This window comes from Camarhynchus parvulus, chromosome 11 (genome assembly GCF_901933205.1).
Source record: "Camarhynchus parvulus chromosome 11, STF_HiC, whole genome shotgun sequence".
In the NCBI taxonomy this organism is placed as follows: Eukaryota; Metazoa; Chordata; class Aves; order Passeriformes; family Thraupidae; genus Camarhynchus; species Camarhynchus parvulus.
This window is the reverse complement of record NC_044581.1, coordinates 2324326-2338854: the sequence shown is the minus strand read 5'-3', so window position 1 is coordinate 2338854 and position 14529 is coordinate 2324326. Positions and strand designations below refer to the sequence as shown.

The 14529-nt window shown below is 56.8% G+C and overlaps 2 protein-coding genes across 3 annotated transcripts in view; one reads left to right on the top strand and one right to left on the bottom strand.

Annotated features, from left to right (window-relative positions):
* The first annotated feature begins 1592 nt into the window (after positions 1 to 1592).
* On the top strand, positions 1593 to 6558 carry GINS2 (GINS complex subunit 2). Its single transcript, XM_030955986.1, has 5 exons — positions 1593 to 1756; positions 2544 to 2658; positions 3308 to 3407; positions 4515 to 4641; positions 5061 to 6558. The coding sequence occupies exons 1-5, from the start codon at positions 1667 to 1669 to the stop codon at positions 5184 to 5186; spliced, it is 558 nt and encodes a 185-aa protein (XP_030811846.1). The 5' UTR covers positions 1593 to 1666; the 3' UTR covers positions 5187 to 6558.
* A 3693-nt stretch (positions 6559 to 10251) lies between these two features.
* Positions 10252 to 14529, bottom strand: part of GSE1 (Gse1 coiled-coil protein) — a 99712-nt gene continuing 95434 nt past the window's right edge. Inside the window, exons 12-17 of one of the 2 annotated variants that reach the window (XM_030955723.1) lie at positions 13977 to 14247; positions 13751 to 13873; positions 13274 to 13642; positions 12054 to 12314; positions 11600 to 11703; positions 10252 to 10386 (exon numbers count right to left, since the gene is read on the bottom strand). In XM_030955723.1, coding sequence (XP_030811583.1) covers positions 10252 to 10386; positions 11600 to 11703; positions 12054 to 12314; positions 13274 to 13642; positions 13751 to 13873; positions 13977 to 14247 — 1263 coding nt within the window. The remainder of the gene's footprint in view (positions 10387 to 11599; positions 11704 to 12053; positions 12315 to 13273; positions 13643 to 13750; positions 13874 to 13976; positions 14248 to 14529) is intronic. The other variant, XM_030955722.1, reaches the window with a different exon arrangement.

Genomic DNA, 14529 nt, shown 5'->3' with positions numbered 1-14529 from the left:
CCAGCTTGGCTGTGTCAGCACGGGAAGGGTGAGTGCACCCCAAAAGACGCCAGCATCACTCCCGTGTGTCTGTTGGGGGCAAAAAGTGGTGTCCCCACCTCTCCAGGAGGGATTGAAGGATCCATTTCAGCCAACGGCAGCGGGAAAATGAACTCGGCGGTGCGACCTGCATCCCGCCGGTGTCACCTGCATCCCGCCGGTGTCACCTGCATCCCGCCGGATCGGGATCGGAGCGGCCGCATCCCGGCGGGGAGCCGGGGGCGATGCTTCCCGGGGAGCGGCGGCACCGGAGCCGGCGGGAGAGGCGGGAGTGTGAAAGCAGATGGAAATTTAATTTTTTAATGACAGCAGCAGATGGCAAAAGACACGCGAGGGGAGGCGCAGCGTGGGGGAGACGCTCCCGGAGCGCCCAGCACGTGCTGGCAGCACCGGGGGCTGCTCCGGGAACGGGGGCTTGGGGACCCTCCTCGTGCCACCCATGGTAAAGGTGGGCTGGGGGTCCCCAGGGCTTGGATCCCACCCCAGGGTGGGGTAACGCTCATCCCAAGGGTGGTGGATGATCCATGGGTGGTCCCAGAGCCTGAGGTGGTTTGGGAGAGGTGGATTTGTCTGGTGGGGAGGGGAGGGGGTTCCATGGGGCTTGCAAATGGGATGCAGCCCCCACCCCAAAATCATCCAGAAAACACTTGGCTGAGCTGGGTGTGGGGAGGGGGATGGATGGATGGATCAATGGATGGATGATGGATGGATGGGTGGATAGATGCATGATGGATGGATGAAGGTGTGGCTGGACGGATGGATGGATGGATGGATGGATGGATGGATGGATGGATGGACGATGGATGGATGGACGGATGGATGTGGAACAGCAGAAAGGGACAGGTGAATGATGGCAGGTGCCTGAGCATGGGTGTCTGAACAGGGGTCACTGAACAGACAGACAGACAGACACTGCTGCTGGTGCACACACAGGAGTGCGGCTGCTGGGGCCTGGGCACCACCCAGGGACAGCCACGCACAGTCTGTGTCACCCATCACGGCCCGTGTCACCCATCATGATCCGTGTCACCCATGGCAGACCGTGTCACCCATCACGGCCCGTGTCACCCATCACGATCCGTGTCACCCATGGCAGACCGTGTCACCCATCACGGTCCGTGTCACCCATGGCAGTCCGCGTCACCCATCGCAGTCCGTGTCACCCATCACGACCCGGGGGTCGCGGGGACCCGCGCGCGTTCCCGCGGGGCGCTGCCGCTCCCGGCCGCCAGGGGGCGGCAGCAGAGGGCTCCGCCCCTCCCTCGGCGCCCCGGCAACAAGTGCCGAGCGCTGATTGGCCGAGCGCCCGCGGGGAGCGCCGCGATTGGTCCCCGTGTCCTCATCCGGACCTCCTCCCGAGGGGCCGCGGCCAGAGCACGCCGCGGGCATAACAGCCAATCAGAGAGGCGTGCGCCACGGCAACAGAAGGGGACAGCCAATCAGCGTGCGCCGCGCCGCGCCAGGCTCCGCCTACTCTGAAGACCGCGAAAACGCGCCGGGGAGCAGGAGCGGGAAGGGGTGGGCGGGGCTTGGGGGCTGCGCAGCCAATAGGGAGCGAGGGCGGGCTCGGCCCGGGTTCGATGCCGGCGCGATCCCGGTTCGATCCCGGTTCGGCTGGCCCGGGCCCATGGAGCCGGCCGAGGTGGAGTTCCTGGCCGAGAAGGAGCTGGTGACGATCGTGCCCAACTTCAGCCTCGACCGGATTCACCTCATCGGGGTCGGCGGGGCCGGGGCCGGGGCGGGCTGGGCTGAGGGGGCCGGGCCTGGCCTGGGGCACTGGGGACACGGCCTGGGGTGACCGGGAACGAGTCGGGGCGGCTCATGGGGTCTGGGTGGGTGTTGGGGGCAGGGATTAGGTCTGGGAATGGGGTGTAAGGGATTGGGATTGAGGTGCTGGAGCTGCGGGGGTGAGAGAGAGGAGCTGGGGGGATTGGGGTGGGTCTGAGGGGATTGGGGTGGGTCTGAGGGGATTGGGGTGGTCTGGGATTGGGATAGGGGATTGGGGTGGGTCTGAGGGGATTGGGGTGGGGATGAGGGGATTAGGGTGGGGATGAGGGTGGGTCTGGGCTGTTTGGGAGCAGGGGGAGGACATGGGGGATGGATTTGGGATGGAGGGATTCAGGAATGACAAGGCAAAGGACTGGGAGAAGGAGGTTTTGAGGGGGCTGTGCTGTCCCCCATGAGCCCTGGCTGGGAGTGTCCGGCTGTCCTGGGGCTGACCAAAACCTGGGGAGCCTCTGGGAGCTGCATGTCCAGGGAGATGGAGTTTGTAACTCCTCTGAAACAGCTTGGAATAAAAGGAAACCTTGGTTATTCCTTCTCGAGGGAAATGAGGAAAAGTCTGAGAGCAAGAATTCTGGGAAGTGAGAGGAGGAAATGCAGGATCAAATGTTTGACTGAGGCTTTTCCAGATCCTCTGGAAACTCTCACCACATTAGCAGACAAGTTCTGTGCAGTCCAAGCCCTGGTTGTTGCCCGTCTCTCATCCTTAATTTGTTTTCCAGGGAGATCTGGGTCCCTTCAATCCTGGCTTGCCAGTGGAAGTGCCGGTGTGGTTGGCCATTAATCTGAAGCAGAGGCAGAAGTGTCGGCTCATTCCCCCAGAATGGATGGATGTTGGTGAGGATGGAGGCTCTGGCTTCAGCTCTGGCCTTCAGTGGGAGCAGTGGAAACATGAAATTAAAAATAACCCATTTTTCACCATTAGTGGGGAGCTTAATTCAAAAATACAAAGCGGCTGAGGCAGGAGGATCTCGTGTCCCACCACTGGAATTCTTTATTTACTCTGAGGGTGGTGAGGCTTGCTCAGAAGAATCTTTAGGGACTTTGGGTCACAGAATCCCAGAATTTTTTAGGTTGGAAAAGAGCTCCAGCTTCATCAACTTGTGCTGATCTTGTCACCAGCCCAGAGTGCCACCTCCAGGGATGGGGACTCCAAACCTCCCTGGGCAGCCCCTTCCAGTGTTTAACCACCCTTTCAGTCCAGGAATTCTGATGTCTGACCTGAACATCCCCTGGCCAAACCTGAGGCTGTTTCCTCTCATCCTGTCACTAATTCTTGGGCAAATCTCTGTGAGGAGGGAGACCTTGGAGGCATCCATGTCCCTTGTGTGCCTGCTCACAGGAGCCTTTTCCTGCCCTCGCATCCCTGGAGGCTTGGCTGAGCTGATCCTACAGAAACAACGTGGATTTTCCTGGGGAGGGGGGAAAAACACACCTGGAGCATTGAAAGCCTGGCAAAAGCTGAGCATCCCTGGTTGTATTTTAGGGAAGCTGGAGGAAATCCGGGATCAGGAGCGGAAGGAGGACACCTTCACTCCAATGCCCAGTCCCTACTACATGGAGCTCACCAAGCTGCTGCTGAACTAGTGAGTAGGAGCTGAGCTGGGCCATTTTCCACCCCACTTGGTGTGAGCACGGAGCATTTTTCAAGCTTTGCTTGGCAGCAGCCCCGCAGGGCGGTGGGGAAAGGGAGAGTTGAGGGAGCTTCCATCCCTCAGCCTGCCAAGATTTCGCAGCAGCGCTTCCCTGCTGGTGACTCTGCCTCTCAGGAACTTGGGGATGGCTCCTTCCGTGGCCTCATCACTGGGGCTGTGCTGCTTTATTGAGCAGCAGCTCAGCGTGGAGGAGCCGCCACGCGTTCCATGCTGCAATCTGTTCAGCAGCCTCCAGCCTCCAGGCTCCTTCCTTGGCTCTCCTTCAGGAGGAAAGCTCCTCTTGCCTCAGCCTGGGAAGCAGGAGGCTGGGGATATTCCGAGCCTGAGCTCTCCTGCCTGCTGAGGCATTTCACTTGTAAAATCTGCTGGCTGCTATTTGTCTCGGCGAGGGCTCTGCTGACTTTTAAAGCCCTCGATTAAGCAGGGTGGGCATTCCAGCTCTGGCTTTTCCCTCTGGAGAGGAGGCTCCTGGCGTGCTGCTCCTTCCCAGCACGCTCCAGCAGCCCTGACAGCTCTGTCCCTGTGCATCCATCCTGTCTCCCAGCTCCTTATGGCAGCGCTGAGCGGCCTTCATGGGGTGATGTGGCACATCCCATCCGGCCCTTCCAGCTTAATTCTCCCTGATGGAGCCCCAGGAGCCCTGAGCTGGGGATTTCATCCTGCCTGGGCCCTTGGATTCCCCAGCTGGCCCTGACTTTGGCCAGGTTCAGGGCCCTCTGTGTGCCTCCAACCAGCTGGGCAATTAAAGAGCAGAAGGATTCTAGTGACAGCCAGCTGCTGCATTGGAGCTGAGCGTTCCTGGGGAAAGAGCCCATCCCAGAAACGCCACAGGACAAGGAGCAGAGAGGATTTTAGTGTGGAGTTGCAGGTTTTTTAGCAAACTGTCCTGCGAGCTCAGGCTGGGGTGAGGTGGTGACAGCACCACGCAGTGACACAACCGCTTGGTGACAACAGCAGTCAGTGACACAACCCCTCCGTGGCACAACCACACAGCCCTCAGAGCGTGCCCTGACCCTGCCCTCCCTTCCCCTGTCCCAGTGCCTCTGACAACATCCCCAGGGCAGACGAGATCCGCACGCTGGTGAAGGACACGTGGGACACACGCATGGCCAAGCTGCGCCTGTCGGCCGACAGCTTCGTGCGGCAGCAGGAGGCGCACGCCAAGGTGGGCCAGCACCCCTCCCAGGAGGCATCCAGGGGGATCAGGGCTGAGGGATGAGCTGCTGGGAAAGGGAAATGCTTGTCCTGCGTTGTGGGTGTGTTACTGAGGAGCTGGAGGTGTGTGTTGAACCTTGTGCCCATGTGGGAGGCAGAGGAGCCGTGGCATGGTTTGGGTTGGTTCTTAGAGATCTCGTTCCACCCTTTTCCATGCTTTCCACTGGACCAGGCAGCTGCAAGCCCCATCCAGCTTGTCCTTGAGCACTTCCAGGCATGGGGAATGCTCCTGAAGTGGTGCTTGGGTGCTTCTCTTGACCAGGGCTGGCAGCTGGGTCGGTCCCTTGGGGTGTCACCAAAGGGAGCTCTGGGCTGTGAGCTGCTTCCCAAATACCTTGTCTTCTCAAATCCTGCTCTTTCCCCTTTCAGCTGGATAACTTAACCCTGATGGAGATCAACAGCACTGGGACTTTCCTCACCCAGGCCTTGGATCACATGTACAAGCTCCGGACCAACCTCCAGCCTGGCGAGGGCTCCCACTCCCAGGAGTTCTGACGGGGAGCTGGGAAGGAGCTGCTTCATGTGGGCAGCCCCCAGCTCCCTGCAGGGACTGCCAGCACTCAGACCCTCACCCCCGGGGGCTTTTTGCCCTCCCTCCCCCAGGGGGTTTTTACTCTTCCTCCTGGGATTGTCCCCACCCCCATTTGGGGCACTTTTTCCCACCCCATTATTTTTGTCACCCCCCAAAACACAACTTCATTCACAGCCCATCCCTGTCCATGTCCCCTTCCCCTCTTTACAGCTCTGGGATGTGCCCCCTAAGGTGACACAGGGCATGTGGGACATCAGCTCTGTGTCACTCTGTCTTGTCTGTGTGTCCTCCCCCTCAGAGTCACCGTGTGCTGTCCTTGTCCCTGTCCAAGTGCCCCCCACTCTCCCAGCTTGGTGTCACCACATCCCCTCACCTGTGGCACAACTTGTGTGACCCCAGCTCTGCCACTACCCATTAAACACACCCTGTGTCCCCTGGCATGGTGGCACCATGTCCCCCGTCTGTGGCACAGCCCCTGTGTCCCCTACCAGGCTGGCCCACTGTCTGTGTGTCCCCATGTCCCCACAGGGCACCAACAGAGCCTTGTCCAAGTGTCCCCACCACAGTGTCCCCACAGGGCATGAGGATGCCCCAGCTGTCCTTGTAGCCCCACATTGGGGTGCCACTGTCCCTGTGTGCCTCAGGGCACAAAGAGCAGGGCAGTGCCACTGTCCCCATGTCCCCTCGGGGCACAAAGAGCAGGGCAGTGCCACTGTCCCCATGTCCTCTTGGGGCAGTGCCACTGTCCCCATGTCCCCTCAGGGCAGTGCCAGTGTCCCCATGTCCCCTCAGGGCGGTGCTATTGTCCCCGTGTCCCCTCAGTGCATGAAGAGCAGGCGGTGCCTCTGTCCCCATGTCCCCTCAGGACACGAAGAACAGGGCAGTGCCACTGTCCCCATGTCCCCTCGGGGCCCCGGGCAGGGTGGCAGCTGTGCAGCTCCTCCCCGGTGACTCTGGGCGGATCTCTCGGGTTGTACTTCAGCGAGGGAACTTCTGAGGGCAGCACAGGCCACGCACTGCCTTGAAAGCCATAAATTTCGAGGCGGTGCTTCCATGGATTTTCTCAGAGCCTTGGGAAGAAACAAAAAAAAAAAAAAAAGAGAGAGAAGGGAAGATGTGGCAGCAGTGAGGTGTCTGCTGGGGAGATCAGCTGGGAAGCAGATCCATCTGCTCTTTGGAAAAGGACAAAAGAAAATGGTTTTCCCTCTCAGATGCCAGGCTGTGGGGAAATACCAGAATATCAGCCATCTTTATTTTTGTAATGTTTGGGGTTTTAATCTGAAGCTGTCTGTAAAAAAAAAAATAAAGATAAAAAAAAAATAATTGCAGCTGATGAACGGCATCAGATGAATCCTGGGCTGTGTTACAAACAATGCTTGGAAAATCCTGCAGCTCTCCTTTGGCTCTGGGCCTGTTTCCCTGCAGCAGAGTGACAGGCAAGGGCAGGATCCAGGGCAGGATCCTGGAGGGATTCAGGGCAGGATTTGGGGCAGGATCCAGGCAAGATCCAGAGCAGGATTCCAGGGTAGGATCCAGCAGAATCCTGACAGGATTCTAGGGCAAGATCCATGGCCAGATCCGGGGCAGGATTCACACAGGATCTAGGGCAGAATCTAGGTGGGATTCAGGCAGGATCCTGGCAGGGTCCTGGGCAGAATCCAGAGTAGGGTTCAGGTGGGATTCAGACAGGATCTGGGGCAGGATCCAGAGCAGGATTCAGACAGGATCTAGGGCAGGATCGAGGCAAGATTTGGGGCAGGATTCAGACAGGATCCATTCAGGATCTGGGGGAGGATCCCGGCAGATTCAAGCACTATCCAGGCAGGATTTGGGGCAGGATCGGCAGAGCAGGATCAGACAGGATTTGCAGCAGGATCAGGGGGCAGGATCCAGACAGGATTCAGCAGGGGCAGGATCCAGCAAATCAACAGATTTAGACAGAGCAGATTCAGAGATCAGGCAGGAAAGATCCAGGCACGGATTTGGGGCAGGATTCAGGGCAGGATCCATGCAGAATCCAGAGCAGGATTCAAGCAGGATCCAGGCAGGATTTGGGACAGGATCCAGGCAGGATTCAGGGCAGGATCCAGGCAGGATTTGGGACAGGATCCAGGCAGGATTTGGGACAGGATTCAGACAGGATCTAGGGCAGGATCCAGGCAGGATCCAGGCAGAATCCAGGGCAGGATCCAAGCAGGATCCAGGCAGAATCCAGAGCAGGATTCAAGCAGGATCCATTTGGGCAGAATCCAGAGCAGGATTCAGGGCAGGAGCAGGATTCAGGCAGGATCTAGGGCAGCATTCAAGCAGGATCCAGGCAGGATTAAGGGACAGGCAGGATCCAGGCGGATCAAGCTCAGGCGGTCTGGGCAGCTTCAAGCAGGCGGGGGGGGCGCGCGCTCTGGAGCAGGGCTGTGCTGATGGCAGCTCTCGTTATTCCCGGTGGTGCCCAGGGGTGCCAGGCTGCCGGCGCTGCCCTTCCCGAGCACCTGGGCCGGGCTCCCGCTGCCATCTGTGCCATTCCTGTGCCATTCCTGTGCCATTCCTGTGCCATTCCTGCCCGGCCGGGCTGTGCCCCACGGGCTGGCACAGGGAGGATGGCAGCAATGACGGCAGGAATGCTCGGAGCAGGGCTGCCTTCCCAAGGGAGAAAGGATTCCTTGCCGTCGTTGTGGAAGAGTTTATTTGGGGTTTTTTTGGGGGGATGTTTTCAGGAATTACAGCAATATATTCATAAATACCTAATTACTACAGTCAACAAATAATATATTACATTACAATTAATTCCAACAAGGTACACTTTGAACATGTTTAGGGTTGGGTTTTTCTCATTTTTTGGCGTTTTTTTTTGTTTGTTTTTTTTTCACAGCATCCAACCTGCCCCCAGCAGGCTCTGCCTTCCTCTCCTTCCTCCCAGCCTTTCCAGGCTCTGGCACAGCTGCTCCAGCAATTCTGCACGGACACAAATTCTCACCACAACCCCAGGCCGGGGGGAAAATTGGTCCAAAAAACCCAGAATCCAGGCTGGTGAGGAGGGAAAGTCAGCACAGGAGCTGCTACAAAGCGAGGCTGCATCCCAGCCAGGCTCCTCAGCACGGCGAGGGATAAATTGATAAATTGCCAATGATTTTCCATCCCTGGCTTCTTCCCCCTCCCTCTGCCACGGCACACAGGAAGGGAGAGGAGCGAATTTTGCCGTGTTAAAATTCCCTTCGAAGCCCGGAGTTGGCAGCAGCGAGGCCAGAGGCTGGCGAGGCAATTGGGGATTTAAAAAAGATTAAACTAATTTCTGTCACAAGGGCATTTCGCTTTTTAATCTTGCCCAGCTTTTTTTTTATTATTTTTTTTTTATTTGGTGAAGCCAATGAGAGAGCAGGGAGCAGGGGGGGCGTGGGGGGGTTAATGCTTTCCTTTGCCAGAGCAACGAGGGAATTTAAAGCAGGAAGCAGAGGTCACCTTTTCCCAGAGATGTGAAGCTGGTCTCGTGGCGAATTAAAAACAATTTCTAATAAATAATTTAAAAATAACAATCAAATAAAAAGGCTCTCCCGGGGGAGGGGAGGCGGAGCACACTCTGGTTTTTAGCAAGTGGCTAAAAACGGCACCAAGCCTGACCCTGGTGGCACCGGGACATCCCTGCCCGCCTGCGGGCACAGCTCCACATGGATTGTCCCCAAAGTGCCACCAAGAGACCCCACAGGACCCACTCTCCCTGTGCCCAAACTGCCTTAGAGCCGCTCTGATTGTCTTGGTATTTTCTGGGGGGGGACAAGGACACCCCAGTGCCACCCACCCCTGCACCCTCCGCCCTCTCCACGCAATTCCTTGGGATTTTTCCTTTGGCAGATGGAGCCTGGGCAAGGCTCAGACACCACCCAGCACCGTGACACCCACGTCGACCCAGCTGGAGCAGAAAAAGCCCCAGAAAGCAAAGAAAAAGAGTAAAAATAAAAAACAAAACCACAGAGGAGGGTGGAAGGGCTCAGCTTCTTGAGGGCCTGGTGGTGGGACAGGAGCTGCCCCAGTGGAAAAGGGGATTTATTTTTCCTGGGTTTCAATTCTTTTTAAAACATTTCAATATCTTTTCTGGCCCAACCAGCAGCAGTACAAATACTAAAAGTGAGTTAATCCTTTTGCCAAAAGGAAAAAAAAAAAGAAAACAAACTAGAAAGAAAGCAAAAACAAGGAGGGAGAAGGAAGGGGGGGAAAAAAGGAAAAAAAAAGCAGAAACATCTTAAAAAAAAAGGCAAGCTTTTTATAACAATAATTAAAGCAATAAAAACATACAAAACTTTGTTGTTTTTTAATATATATACACAGTACAAGGCTGAAGCACCTTTTTTTTTTTTTTCTCTTTTTTTTCCCGCCTCTTCAATCCCAAAGCCGGGGTGACAAAGTGACCCACCGCGTGTCCCTGCCCCTTCCCCACCAACCAGCAACAAAAAGGGACCTTCAACCAGTTTATTGACTTTATTTTTTGATAGCGAAGTGCATTTCCAGGGAAGCCCCGGGCTGGGGGTGCCGTGCTGGGAGCGGGATCCGGCAGCACCCGGGCCCCGCCGGGTTTAGTGTTGTCGGTGGAGTCTTTCATTGTCTTTTCCTTTTTTTTTTCTTTTTTTTTTACAAAAAAAAAAAACAACCAAAGAACCAACAAAAATGAGCGTTATAAAGTGTGGGTGGGTGGAGGGGGGCGCTTCAGAGCCGTGGCCCCAGGAGGAGGGGACAGGAGGGGACATGCCGGGGGCTGCTGGCCGTGGGATGGGCTCCCGGCTCCTCCCGGCTCCAGTTTGCTTCATGCATGGCACATTCTCCTTTTTTTTTTTTTTTTTTTGTTTTTGTTTTGTTTTCTTCCTTTTATTATTAATGATTTTGTTGTCGTGGTTTGGGATTTCTTCTTTTTTTTTTTAAGTTTTTTTTTTTAATTTTATTTTCGTAGCTTCAAACCTCCCAGTGAAAAATATTAAATATTCAAGGTAATAAAATAGATTATTATTTCTAGACTATATGTTCGGCCTGGCCCAAGGAGCGTCACCTGGGATACCCCTTGAAATAACCCCTAGACCACTGCATTGCAGGCAAGGCAAGGCACTTCCGCAGGTGATCCAGCTCGGCTTGCAGGCGCTCCCGCTCCGACACCATCTTCTGCTTCTGGCTCCTCAGCTCCTGCAGGCAGCCAGGGAATGGGAATGGTCAGACAGCTCCAGGGAAGGGGAACGGCACGGGGAGAGGGTGGGGGTGCTGCTGGGAATGGGCACTGCAGGGATGGGGCAGTGCAGGGTTTGGGATATAGCAGGGGATGGACAGTGCAGGGATGGGGCAGTGCAGGGATGGGGCAGTGCAGGGATGGGGCAGTGCAGGGTTTGGGATATAGGAGGGGATGGACAGTGCAGGGATGGGGCAGTGCAGGGATGGGGCAGTGCAGGGTTTGGGATATAGGAGGGGATGGGCAGTGAAGGGACGGGCAGTGAAGGGAATGGGATATAGCAGGGAATGGGTACTGCAGGGATGGGGCAGTGCAGGGATGGACAGTGCAGGGATGGGGCAGTGCAGGGAATGGGTACTGCAAGGAATGGGCAGTGCAGGGTTTGGGATATAGCAGGAGACAGGCAGTGAAGAGATGGACAGTGCAGGGAACGGGCACTGCAAGGAACGGGCACTGCAAGGGATGGGCAGTGCAGGAATGGGGCAATGCAGGAAACAGTCATGACAGGGAATGGGCAGTGCAAGGAATGGACAGGGAATGGGTGCTGCAGGGAATGGGCATTGCAAGGTTTGGGATATAGCAGGAACGAGCACTGCAAGGTTTGGGATACAGCAGGGATATGGGCAGTGCAGGGAACGGGATATAGCAGGGGATGGGCAGTGCGGGGATGGAGCACTGCAGGAAACAGTTACTACAGGGAGTGGGCACTGCAAGGAATGGGCAGTGCAGAGCTTGGGATACAGCAGGGAATGGGGAACTGCAGGGAATGGGGAACTGCAGAGAATGGGCACTGCACAGGATGGATGCAATGCATGTGCACAAGTGTGCTATGGGAGGATTGGGGTGCCCAAGAAGATCCTAAGAAGGCTGGGCACCCACAGAGCCTGGTGCCCAGGGCATGGAGCGCCATGGGGAGGGGTGCCCAGGGGATGAAGTGCTCAGGGGGATGGGTGCCCAGGAGATGGGGTGCCCAGGGGATGGGGTGCCCAGGGGATGGGGGCCCAGGGCATTGGGTGCCCAGGGGATGAGTGCCCAGGTGGATTGGGTGCCCAGGGGATGGGGTGCCCAGGGGATGAGTGCCCAGGTGGATGGGGTGCCCAGGGGATGAGTGCCCAGGGGATGAGTGCCTAGGTGGACTGGGTGCCCAGGGGATGTGTGCCCACCCCCACTCACCGCCATGCTGTGTGACAGCTGCTCAGCTGTCAGGCTCAGGGTGTAGTGCTGGGCCTCCAGCCGCCGGCACTGCGTCTGCAGCACCTGGCGCTCCAGGTTTTGTTCTGCAACAGCCAAAGGAAAAGGGCTGAGCTCCTCCAGCTCCTTGCACCACCCATGGAGGGTGCCAGCCCTGCTCTAGGCTCTGCCCAGCCACCAGTGATTGCCCCCAGCATCCCAGAGCGTTCCCAACCCTGGCACTGCCTGTGGGCAACCTTTAGGAGGACACTGGGCAGCTGTGAATACACGGATTTTTCGCACATACATTAATTCTTGCAAAAACAACAACAGTGCCTTGTTGCTTTCATGCTGCTCCTGCACTGCTGGAGATCCCCCAGCCCATCCCAGCAGGAACCAGTGACAGGAACCCAAAGCACAAATTGGCACTTCACCCTCCCTGCCCAACACCCCTTACCTTCTATATGTTCCTGGTAAGCTTCAAAAATTGCCTCGATCCCTTGCCACTTGGGCCTGGGGTAATCTTCCTCCTCTTCCTCCTCGTCCTCCTCCTCCTCCTCGTCCTCGGAGGCCGAGTCCCGGGGCAGGGGGGGCAGTGGCCGGGGCGGTGCCTCGGCCGTGCCGTTGTGCAGGGCCAGGCGGGAGGACGCCTGCAGCTCGGGGATGTTGTAGTGGATGGAGGTGTCCAGTTTGTGGTTCTGCTCCGCCGCTGTCCCCCCTGTGGGCAGCCACAGTCAGCCCCTGCCCACTCCCCTCGCCCCCTTCAAGGCATTAATTCCACTCTTCACAGACTTTTCAGGGGATTACAGGTGGGTTTTTATCTCTCCTGGTGTGCTGGAGTGGTTTTATTTATTTCAATCACTCCATGGAGTGAGTTTGGAGGCTTTGGAGCTGCATTATCCCTAATTTTTAGCTTCAGCTATGAGCTCATGGGACGCTCTAGCAATGAGGCTGCCAATGCCAAACCCTGGTAGGGGGACAAGGGGCTGACATCCCAGTACCCAACCAGCCTCCTGCATCCCTGCTGCTTTTTCTGCACATCAGGGAGAATTTCTTGATTGGCAGGGTTGTTAAACAGTGGAAGGAGCTGCCCTGAGAGGTGGTGGAGTCCCCATCCCTGGAGGAGCTCAAGGAGAGCTCGATGTGGCACTCAGTGCAGAATCTTACTCTGCTGCATTCTTAAGTCCTCTAGATTTGTAAGTTAGGCCTGTAAGGAAGTTATTGTTTTGTGGTATAGCAAATTCTCTATGAACCCCTTCCTAAATGAAGTTATCAATTAAGTTTAAATGCTGTTAAGTGCTGTTAAGTTTGAGTTAAGTGCTGTTGAGCCTTTAAACATAACCTGTTGATCAAGTCCAGGCTCAGTTTAGCACAGGGATCTACTCTGAACTTGTGTCTCAACATGAGGGTCTTCCAACATCCCTTTTTGTCCTTACCCTTTCCTATCCTTTTGTCTCCCCCTCCTCCAGCCTCCACACAGGTTATTTGGGGTTTATTTATTGACTTTGCATTTTTATTTCCTTTTCCTCAGAGTGCTTTAACCACCTAACAAACAGGAGAGAGAACCCCGCCAACGAACTTTGCTGCGATACCGGTTTTACCCTAAACCTGGCTTTGCTGACACTTTTGCTGGTGATTCCTTAAGTGACTTTAATTCCCAACAACTTCCAACGCTACCTTTGTGCTTCTGCAGCGCCTTCTGCGTGGACTGCAGCACCGACTCATGGAACTGGTGGGCAAACTCTTCAGCAATGAAGGGCTCCCAGGGCTTGCTCTTGCCGTTCATGCTGTGGGACAGCGGCACCGGGATGTCCTTGGGGAGGGGACCCCTGACGTAGCTGAGGATGCTCAGAGCCTTCTTCCCGGGGTGCCCATCGCTCAGCCGGGGCTTCTCCGGCGCCGCGCCCGACTCCTTGGGCCTGCCTGGCTCCTGGGGTCTCAGCTGCTCTAACCTGGAGGCTTCTGCCACCTTCGGCACCTCCGGCACGGAGACGGCGATGCCCACGGGTTTATCCAGGTCCAGCAGGAGCGGAGGCACTGGAGGCTCTTTGGGAAGAGGAGGAGCAGTTGGCTGCAGCCAGGACTGTGTGTGCCCCTCAAGGCAAAGCTGTGCCCCACCAGCCCAAGACCCAGGCAAGGACTTGGGGCACTTACCAGTGCTGGGGGCACCGGGGCTGTCCCGCGGGGAGCTCTTCACCACCACGGCGGCCGGCGTGGTCTTCTGCTTCATGGCCTGGAGCATCTCCACCAGCTTCTCCTTGTCTGCAGCATGGGAAGCTGAGCTTTAGTGTAGCCTCAGCTCAGCAGAGCGAGCTCAGGGCCCCAGGCAGATCCCCCACAGCACACCCCAGCCCCAGCGTGCGCGGGCCACGGCTGTTACCTTTCCTCTTCTCGGCGCTGATGTGCGTGAGGTTGAAGATGGTGAGGAAGCGCTTCTTCTCCTCGAAGTTGGGGCTGTTGTTCATCTCGTCGGGGCTGTAGCGGGTGGAGAGCGGCAGGCGGGGCGAGGGCGTGCGGCGCTTGTTCTGCACCGTGGGCGGAGAGGGGCTCCGCTCCCGCAGCATCCGCCGCCGCTTGCGCCGCTTCTGGCTCAGCAGCTCCTCCTTCTGCTGCTGCGTGGTGAGCCCGAAGAGCTGCAGGAACTCCAGCTTCTGGGGCGAGCAGGGGCAGAGCAGAGCAGGGTCACACCCCATCCTCGCCTCCATCCCCATTCTCATTGCAATGCCCACTGCCATCCTCATCTTCAGTCCTATTCCCATCCTCATGCCCACTCTCACCACTGTTGCAATTCCCATCTCCATTCCCATTCCCCATCTCCATTCTCATGCCTATTCTCGTCATCCTCATTTTCATTCCCATTCCTATCCCCATCCTCATCCCACCCCCATTCCCGTTCCAATGCCCATCCTTACTGCCATCCCCATTCCCATCCC